At 35.5% G+C, this 10725-nt stretch overlaps 1 protein-coding gene across 2 annotated transcripts; it reads left to right on the top strand.

Moving 5' to 3' along the window:
* The first annotated feature begins 9250 nt into the window (after positions 1 to 9250).
* LOC110660846 (uncharacterized) lies at positions 9251 to 10711 on the top strand. 2 transcript variants are annotated; one of them, XM_021819284.2, is made up of 4 exons: positions 9251 to 9386; positions 9487 to 9789; positions 10211 to 10393; positions 10475 to 10697. In XM_021819284.2, exons 1-4 carry the CDS (start codon positions 9384 to 9386, stop codon positions 10529 to 10531), a joined length of 546 nt encoding a protein of 181 aa, XP_021674976.1. In that variant the 5' UTR covers positions 9251 to 9383; the 3' UTR covers positions 10532 to 10697. The 2 variants fall into 2 exon arrangements, with proteins under 2 accessions (XP_021674976.1, XP_021674975.1); XM_021819283.2 differs by having other exon boundaries at positions 9274 to 9386; positions 9481 to 9789; positions 10475 to 10711.
* The last annotated feature ends 14 nt before the right edge of the window (positions 10712 to 10725 follow it).

The raw sequence follows: 10725 nt of genomic DNA, 5'->3' as shown, positions 1-10725 counted from the left end.
CTCCATTTCTCCCGATATTTTCCTCCTTCCCTTCTTCTCCACACCCATTTCCGCCGCCCTAGCCCTAATTACCCCGTGCATATTTTCTTTTCCCCTCATCTCCTCCATCTTCTCCATCGGCAATGGAGTCGCCTCCCCATTCCCGTCCAGTTTCCCCTCTCCAGGTTTCACCATTGTCAACGCTACCTCCCAATCCCGATTCCCCTCCACAAGCGACACCCCCACCACCCTCCACAACCACATATAAACGAAAAATAAGGTCGAAATCCACTAGGCCCATGTCATCTGCACCTCCTCTCTCAAAGCGCAACGAACCACCCACCACCCCAAGGTCAGAGCCTCCACCCAAAAAGCCAAAGACTTCAGCCTCCACACCCTCTTCCAGCAAAAAGCAATTGTCAGCAACTTCACTGGTCTCAAAACTCCCTTGGTCCCTTTCTGATGCAACTCACAAAGCAACATTTAAACTACTTAAGGAAAGGAAGGTGCAACCCACTAGGTATATTTCTGTGGACTCTCTCCAGTCACTTGGTTTATTTGACAATGTGGTTGATTATCTAGATGGTATGGGTTGGATGGAATTTGTGCACAAGCAAGAAATTGTTTACCCAGCTTTAGTTTTGGAGTTTATTTCCTCATTCTCTGCCACCCTGAAATTGCATGATGTAGATTTTAAGCCAACTATGAAATTTAGATGTTTGGGGCAAAACAGAGAGTTATCATTGGATCAATTTCATAGCATTCTTGGTTTTGCAACTAATGGGCTATTTAGAGTGCCATATACAGGGGTAGAGGTAGCAAACAAGGGTATTTGGAATGCTGCCCAATTTTGGAGAATTATCACAAACCAACCTCAAACTTTCTCTGCTGGCAGATCAAAAACCTCTCAAATACTTGACCCTGCACTTAGGTTTATTCATAGACTGATTGCTAGCACTATTTTGGGCAGAGGGACTAGTTCTGGTGCTGTGGGGAAATATGAATTATTCATGTTATGGTGTGCATTTCACAAGGTCAAGGTTTCTCCTGGTTATTTCTTTTGTGAGCATGTGTTGCATATTGCCACTAAATCCATAGGTGACATTGTTTTGGGTGGGCTCATAACAGTTATAGCCAAGCATTTTGGTTTTAATCCTAAAGAGCACCAAATACCAGCACTTGTGGACACCTTATATTTTGATGCTGCACACCTATCCAAAACAGTGTTCAGTTTGCCACACTTTGATACTGCACAACCAGCAGCAGAAGCTGAACCCACTGCACAACCAGAAGCCCAACCTACCCAAACAGTCCCACAGCACTCTACTGAAGCCACCCCACCCCCTCCATCTGCACAACCCACACCTCCTATAGCTGAACCCTCCTCATCCATAGCCCCTCCTGTATTCAACACTAAAGCCTTATTCACCTATCTTGAAAGGCTTAGTGATGATATATACTTTGTGGATAGGAAGCTTGACACTGGTCTTGATGCTCTCAAGGATCGTCATGATCACCTATTTGACCTTGTCATGGAAACCAGGGACAAGCAGAAAGAATTGAAGGATATGGTGAAGAAACTCATGATTTTTCTGGGAATGCCACCTCCACCTCCATCACCTCCTCCAGCACCATCATTTCGACAGCAGCCAGATGCAACCAGCCCCTTAGCAACATCTATGGACAAGGGCAAAACAATAGAACTAGACTAGTTTTTGTTTTACTTTTGTTCAAACTTGTAGGACCTTTTCTTTGTAAATATGTTCAAACAATTGTAGTTTGTTTTGAATTATGTTTGTTTGTTTTGAATTAGTTTGTTTTGAATTCTGTTTTTCTTAAAGTTTTATTAAAGTTTTAAAGTTTTACATTAGTTTTCTTTGATTTTCATTGCACTTATTGCCCTTTTTGTGCATATTTGTCCATATTCTGTCTATATTTGCATGCTTCTACTGGTGGTTGCACATTTGTCCTTGCTCAGCATCATGCAGCAGCATTTTAATATACTGCACAGGCTGTGAATTCCCTTATGCAAATATTTTGCATAGCCTGTGCAGCCCTTTTCTGCCACTTATGTAGAACTGCACAGGCTGTAATCCCCTTATGCAAATGTCCTGCATAGCCTGTGTAGCCCTTATTGCCACTCATGCAGAACCGCATGGCTTATGCACCCTACTTATGCACATGTTCTGGACAACACTTTACTCTGCATAACCTGTGTAGCTTCTTATGCATCCCTTTATATCTTGAATTCTCCTCTGCTCCATACCAGGTAACTCTGTCTTTTTGCTCTTAATTTTCACTAATCCTGGTTATTCCCTTTGCTTTGAGTTTTGATATTGCATTGCTTAAGACATTGAGGATAATGTCTAATTTTGAGTTTGGGGGTGCATTTTGATTTTTGCTTCATTTTTCACATTTTGAGTATAGAGCATCCCATCCCATTCCATTTGCATATATTGTAAATATTTTACATATACATCCATACATACATATACATTACACATTTACACACACATTATACATCACTTAGAAATTGTACATATTGCACACAAATAGATTCCCTCCATTTAGTTAATGCATTACTCATTTTTAGGAATCATGCATCATGCATTAAAATCTTTTGCCAAATCCCTTGAGTATTGAAAAGCTACCTATGAGAGTGATTTGATTTACCTTTAGTTGGGTTTGTGGATTGAAAGTTTCCTAAGAGGTGCAAGGTTTTGAAGTGTCTATCCCTTGCCTATATCTTCTTAGCCAAAAAGCCACTCAACTAGTCATTTGGAGATGGAAGTGTTTAGAGAGAATTATTGGATATAAGGTGGTCAAATGATGTCTCACCAATCCTAGAACAAATTTTCTAAACCTTTCAAGGCGAAATACCAGCTTGTACTTGAAAAGAGAAATGATTAGGCATTCTTTGATTTAAACCTTCTCATTTTAAACCTTTGGCCCTTTTTCCCAATTAAAAATTGACCATTGCAAACCCCTTTGAGCCTTTTTGTCCCTAATTTTTTTTCTTTAAATCCTTATTACTACCTAGCCAATGAACCAAACACTCCAACCCTTTTCATGAGAATAACTATTCATAATATTAGGTACATAAAAAAAAAAGAAAAAAAAAAGAGAAGAAAAAAATACAATAAAAGGGAGAAGAAATGCTTGTCATCTTGTAAAAAAAGGTGCTAGTATATGTGCTTTTTACCATTATCATTCAAAATGAAAGAAATCCACCCAAAGTATTAAAAGAAATGAGTTTGGGGGTGGCAAATTTTAGGGACAATCATCAAAAGAAAATGCAAAATACAAGTTAAAGTATCAAAATGTCCCTCCATTTTTATGTGTCTTGTAAAATGTGCTAGCACTTGACAACTCTCATTGTGTATTTCTCTCCTCCACACATATATATATATATATATATATATATATATATATATATATATATATATATATAAAGAGAGAAAAAGAAAAAATATAATAAAATAAAAAGTGTACCTTATGTTGTCAAAATTGAAAATATTCTCATGCTTTGAATCGTTTTTACCCATCTTTCTTCTTAGCCTCATTTTAAACCCCATGGCCCCATTGCATCCCTAAAAAGACCTTTGATTTCTTGATAGTACTTGCTACATTAGTGGAGATAGGAGTAGGGAATTTGCCTATGGGATTGGAAAATTATCTATTCATTCATTTAATTCCATCATTCTATATAGAGACACTTTGCCTATTGATTGTCCTAGAATTTCTTTTGAGCATGACTTTCTCTTTTGATTGGTTGGTTTGGGGATTTTGAATGATAATTGACTTGATGGCTAAGCGGTGAAAGCTTGGATAAGCATTAGATTCTTTGCATTTTGAAGGATGGGTATATGGATTGCTGGTATGGCTAAAGGTGTGTTAAGTTACTTTAATAGGTGATTTTCATAGCTCTTTGGATAAGGCACCCCTAAAATTTTTTGCATCACATTTTAAAGTTTGCTTGAGGACAAGCAAAAGCTTGAGTTTGGGGGTATTTGATGCATACATTTTGCATAGTCATTTAGGTCTAGTTTCATAGCCATTTTATTTTATTATTAGTCATTTTTAGCCAATTTCATTAGTTATTTAGTTAGTTTTTCATAGTTGTCAATTTTGCATTAATTTGTAATTTTTACTTTGTTTTGTAGGAAAAATGGTGTTTTTGAAGGACTGAAGAGAAATTTTGTCATTAAGGAGTGACTTCTACAGCCAAAGATGTCAAAAACAAGTTTTCAAGCTGAAATATGCATTAACCAAATTGTGCATAACTTGCTGCATAAGCTATGCGGATCTGCATGAGGAGAAGAAACACTGTTCCAGCACCTGCCGAAATGTGCATAAGGAGACTGCATAGCTTATGCACATTCACGCCTCCCTTATGCACTCTCACGGAATTGTGCATAACCTATGCACCAAGTCATGCAGTTTCGCATAAGTGAACTGTAAATGTACGAATCAGCATAAGGGACTGCATAACTTATGCAGTCCCACAAAGGTTTCATTAATGAGCTGGCAGAAGATTCCCTCAGAAAATTCCTCCTAGAACACACCATTTTAGGGCTCCATGTCAGAAAATGCTATAAATAGTCCCATTTTCCATTTTAGAAGGGGGAAAAAGGAGGAGAGAAGGAGCAGAAAAGGAAAGAAAGAGGAGAGGCAGCAGCTGAAGAGTCATTTTCACCTTCCACACCATGTTCAGCCAAGATTTGCAGATTTCTTTCCTTTCTACATTTTTCCTACATTTCTAGTGTTTAGTTTCTTGTTTCTTAGCTTAGATTAAAGCTTTATTTCCATACAAACTAAGAATTTCTTGTAAACATTATGGGTAGTGAGTAGTTTTATTTTGATTCTAGAGTAAGGGTTGTAATATTTGAGATATTTTGTGGATTTTGATTGGGTAATCCATATTTTGTGGTCTTAATGAGTTTTATTCATTTCTTGTGTGCTTAATGACATGCTTAGTGTAGGATCCCATTATGTAATGTTCTTAATCCATGGTTGAGGCACCGAAAAGAGAAGGCCTTGTGATAGATAATCAAGAAATTGGACTTAATTAACTTAAATCTAGAAATAGACTAAGGATTAAGAGGATTTATAGATTAATTAAAGAACTTAATGGGTCTTAATTAACTCTAACTCCACGAAAGTAGGATTAGATTGATTAAGACACTCTTTGTCTCACTCGAAAGGGTATTCAAAGGATTTAAGAATTAATCTCCTTAAAACCCGTAAGTTCCACAAGATTGGATAACCAATTTGAAATCCCAAAATAGCTCGAATATGAAATCCCGAACTCCGGAATCGCCTTTTTATCATTGTTAATTTTTAATCGAATTTAATTGCTTGCCATTTTAAATTTTGCCATATTTCACTTGCTTATTTTAAATTGATGCAATTTTAGTTTAATTGATACATTGTTGGATAGATTATTAATTTTGCACATATAGATTTCATACTCCAATACCCATCAATTTATCTCTTTAATTTCAAAGATAGTTCAATTTAGTCAACTTTTTATATAAAAAATTCAATAATTAACACAACTCCTCGTGGGAACGATATCTTTTTCTATACTACTTGTACGACCCGTGCACTTGCGGTTGGGCCACATCAGTTTACTTGGATATATTTTTTGAAACATCGATCTGAGTTATCACAAATTTATATCACATTTGCAAAAATGATTAAAACTCAGTTCTCTTGTGACATTAAAATTCTCCGAACAGACAATGCCATGAAATATCGGGATTCTTCTTTACTTTAGTTTCTTAGTCAACAAGGCACCGTTGTTCAACGTTCTTGTCCTCACACCTCTCAACAGAATGGGCGAGCTGAACGCAAGCATCGCCATATTCTTGATTCTCAGACGCATTTTCTTCTTTCTGCTTCATGTCCAGAAAAATTTTGGGGAGAAGCAGCTCTTCATGCTGTTTATATTATTAACCGTCTTCCTACCTTGGTTCTTTATGATTTATCTCCTTTTGAAAAGTTGTTTGGACAAACTCCTGACTATTCCGTCCTTAAACCTTTTGGATGTGTTTCTTTTGTTCTTTTACAACCTCATGAACATGCCAAATTAGAACCCCGTGCTCATCTATGTTGTTTTCTTGGCTATGGCATTGAACACAAAGGGTATCATTGTTGGGATCCTGTTTCTAATAAGTTACGCATCTCTCATCATGTTACCTTTTGGGACAATACTATGTTCTCTTTTCTTTTCAAATTTCATCACTCTGTCAATACTGACTCTCTATTTTTTACTGACTCCTCCAAAGAGCTGTTTCCAAGTCCTGATCCAGGTGATTGTGATGTGCTCAATATTAGCCCAACTACACCTGCCCTTGTTGAATCTGCACCAGTTGTTGATCCAGTACCTGCGCCTGCATCTCCTCCTAGCACTACTCTTCGTCGTTCTACCCGTGTAAGAGAAACTCCTCATTATCTTTCTGATTTTCACTGTTACTCTAAAATTGCAACCCTTCATGAACCTTGTTCTTATCGTGAGGCAAGTACTGACCCTCTTTGGCAGCAAGCTATGACTGAAAAACTTCAGGCTTTAGAGAAAACTCATACTTGGGATTTAGTTGATCTTCCACCAAACAAGACCCCTATTGGTTGCAAATGGATTTACAAAATGAAGACTCATTCTGATAGAACTATTGAACGCTACAAAGCTCGCTTAGTAGCCAAAGGGTACACTCAAGAGTATGGTATCGACTATGAATAAACTTTTGCTCTAGTGGCCTGATTAACATCTATTCGCAGTCTCTTAGCTATTGCTGCAGTTCATAAATGGAAACTTTTCCAGATGGATGTCAAAAATGCTTTTCTTCATGGTGATTTAACAGAAGAGGTTTATATGCATCCTCCTCCTAGTTATCATTCTCCTCATAAGGTTTGCAAACTTCGGCGAGCCTTATATGGATTAAAACAAGCTCCCAGGGCCTGGTTTGCCAAATTTAGTTCCACTCTTGCTCAACTTGGTTTTCTCTCTAGTCCACATGATTCTGCATTATTCACTAGCCGAACTGACAGTGGTATTGTTCTTCTGTTGCTTTATGTTGATGATATGATAATAACAGGAGATGATTCATCTGGTATTTTAGAGTTACAACATTATCTCAATCAGCATTTTGAAATGAAAGACCTGGGTTCTCTCAGCTATTTTTTGGGTCTTGAAGTTTCTCAAAATTCTTATGGCTATTTTCTATCTCAAGCCAAGTATGCATCCGACTTACTTTCTCGAGCAGGCATCACTGATAGCAAAATAGTATCAACCCCATTAGAGCTCAATTGCAAACTTACACCTCTTGATGGCACTCCTCTTGATGATCCTACTTTATATCGACAGCTTGTCGGGAGTCTTGTTTATCTCACAGTTACTCGACCTGATATTTCATATGTCGTCATCCGTCACCAGCTTCATGTCTGCTCCTCGCTCAACTCATTTCTTTGCAGTACTTCGAATCCTTCGTTATATCAAAGGCACTTTTTTTCATGGTTTGCACATTTTCGCTACCTCCTCCCTAGTATTATCTGGCTACTTTGATGCTGATTGGGCTAGTGATCTGACAGATTATCGCTCTACAACTGGTTATTATTTCTTATTGGGTAATTCTCTTATCTCTTAGCATAGTAAAAAGCAAACTGTTGTTGCACGTTCTAGCACAGAATCTGAATATCGTGCTCTTGCTGATGCTACATCTGAATTACCTTGGTTACGGTGGTTATTAACTGATTTGGGTGTCACTCATTCTTTTGCCACAATGCTTCATTGCGATAATAGAAATGCCATACAGATTTCTCATAATGATGTATTTCATGAGCGTACTAAACACATCGAAATTTATTATCATTTTGTACGTCATCATGTTGCTCATGGCACCATATGTTTGATTCTTGTCTCCTTTGTCAGCCAAACCACTGATATATTCACCAAAACGCATCATCTCGCTCGCTTTCAGGATCTCTTAAACAAACTTAAGTTGGCACCTGTGCTACCACCTTGAGTTTGAGGGGGGTGTTAGCATAATTACAGCAATTAGCATGATTATAGGAGATTTATGTAGTATAATTACAACAATTATTATTCTTGTCTAAATTAGCTCATATTCTCATGTATAAATAGATGTAATATCTCTATAAATAAGACACAGATAAATACACAATCATTTCTTTCATTATTTGTATTCTTTCTTTTAACACCTAGAATTTTCCTACATTGTTGCATACCACTTTCGACTTAAGTGAGATTTGATAAATTTTCACTTATCTTGAAGATAGAAGATCATAATAAGAATAAATTGCAAAATACTTATATAAAAGACAGTGTAAATTTGTTTTGATTAAAGGCATTGATTATCAAATTAATTAGCAAAATATTTATCCATAAATTAAGAGGAGACGATATGTTTTTAAAATAAATAAATAAATAAAATTCTTATTAATTTATGCATTTGCGCGCACATATATATATATATATATAATTATTTAAAAAATACCATAATTTTAATACTGAGAAGATCAGCTTTTTTTTCTATCAAAATAATATAAGTTTTATATTATTACAGTTAATATCCCTTTCTATTTTTAGATTGGATTTAATGTTTTTTTTTTAATTTTTTTTATTGTGTCTTATTTTCTCTACCTTTATAAGGTCTTTTAATGGACATGATAACCATTTTTAAATAATAATAATAATAATAATAATAATAATAATAATAATAATAATAATAATAATAATAATAATAATAATAATAAAATTATAGATCTATGATAATTGTTACCACCTTTATGGATATATACCCGTTAGGTGAAGCCTCAAACTTTAATAATTGGATTAGGTTAGGTAATGGACATTTGATCCTTTGAGTTTTGCAGTGCCATGTGGACTGAGGAAAAGAGAAAGATATAAATTTAATATATAAACACGTGAGATCTAAGAAATTAAAAAAAGATAGATCGATTTAAATTAGAAAAATTACATATTAATAGTCTTGTAATGTGATACACAACTTATATATATATATATATATATATATATATATATATATATATATATATATATATATATCGATTAATCCAATGAAGAGGCAAAGGCTTAGCATTGGTGATGTCGGTTTGGCCAGGCATCTCCAATCTCCATAAGTTTCTCTAACACAATGTACAACAAATGAGGTAAATTGTCTGAGTTCAAATGATGTAAGACTCCGTTGGATGTGTAAAAGAAAAGCTGATAAAGGGTACGTAACAGTCGCTATATATATGTGCTTGTGTTCTCTCCTTTCTATATATATTATATGAACACATTTATATAGAGAGGAAGGGATATATATATATATATGATAATGATGATCTCTTCTAATAAAACCAACATCTCTATCTGAATCATGGTAAATCATCTCTCTCTCTCTCTCTGTGCGTGCATTTGTGTTTATGTTTACAAGTGAAAGGATGGATATATATAGCTGACGTGACGATTTTAAGTTTCAGGCAAAGTTGTGCCTGAAGAAGGCAGTACTGGTAAGTGTATACGAGGAGAAACCAACGAAGAGAAGGGTTTCATCAACCAACCACCGCCACCATCATTACCACCCCCACCACCGTTACGTTCATCACAGCATCCAACAAGAAAGGGATGATGATAGCCCTACTGGTAAAGGATACAATAGAAGAGCTGAGCTTCTTCTCTACTCTCAACGCCTCAGGCATTCTGTTCGTCCTGCAGAATCCTCTCACTTGTTGGATCCAAAGTCAACCTCTTCCACTTCCAACATCCTGCAATCTGCAGTCAATGTATCACACTATAGCTCTATTCTTTATTTTGTTCTATTTGAGACACACACACACACACACACACATATATATCCTTCCCTAAATTTCAAAGAAAGAAAAAAAAAAAAATCACTTAATGGAGGAGATAATCGAGTACTTTTTTTTTTTTTATAAGCAATGATTATATTAGATTATTAGATAATCGAGTACTTGTATATATTGTTTTAATGCTGCTATGTTATGAAAATTTTGGTATATCATAATCTGCATTTATGATATTGATTTTGCTGAGTCTGGCACAAGTTAAATCCTTGATTGCATTAGTTGAAACACCCTGCTGTTAGAATAATATCCTCTGTTTATGCTCATTATGTAATACGCATGAAATTAATAAGGAACCAGTGATCAACCAAAATTAATTGCTGGTTGCCTCCTATGGTAGGCGGTTGCTGTCAAAAGAAAACCAAAAGATAAAAGGACTCCCAATTGTCTAGGCAACTGGAAAATCTTAAGTCTCAAGTTCTGCAGATCTTTGACGAGTGTCCAAGTCAAGAAAGAAAATAAGAAAAAGAAGCATACTGGATCTACAAGCAATGCTATGAAAGTTGTCATGAAAAGCCTAGAGGTGAGATAGTAATGTAGTTTGAGAATTTATTCTTTCTTGATTGATATGATAGATAAAGATCTTATGTTTCACTTCCTTCAGGTGCAAAAGAAGAGGGGTTTCATTTCAAAATTGCTGTGGCAGAAGCATGAGAAATGATGCATTTATAACAAAACAATTGTTCATTTATGTATTCATATTAAACATCATGAAATGTAATTAGCAGCACATTCTTTTTAATTTCTTCATAATTATGTTTCCCTATAGTTTACATGATTTGTGATCTCTTTTTTTTCTAGCATATGATGAAATAAAGGAAAGAAAAATTCTCTCCAAAAATCACTGCATTTGGA

This window comes from Hevea brasiliensis, chromosome 9, assembly GCF_030052815.1.
Source record: "Hevea brasiliensis isolate MT/VB/25A 57/8 chromosome 9, ASM3005281v1, whole genome shotgun sequence".
In the NCBI taxonomy this organism is placed as follows: domain Eukaryota; kingdom Viridiplantae; phylum Streptophyta; class Magnoliopsida; order Malpighiales; family Euphorbiaceae; genus Hevea; species Hevea brasiliensis.
This window is presented reverse-complemented; position numbering and strand designations above follow the sequence as displayed.

Coding starts and splice junctions, on each gene's coding strand:
- LOC110660846 (XM_021819283.2), top strand. Junction 9,790..10,210: donor TCCTGCAATCTGCAGTCAAT/GTATCACACTAT, acceptor CTCCTATGGTAG/GCGGTTGCTGTCAAAAGAAA. Junction 10,394..10,474: donor TTGTCATGAAAAGCCTAGAG/GTGAGATAGTAA, acceptor CACTTCCTTCAG/GTGCAAAAGAAGAGGGGTTT.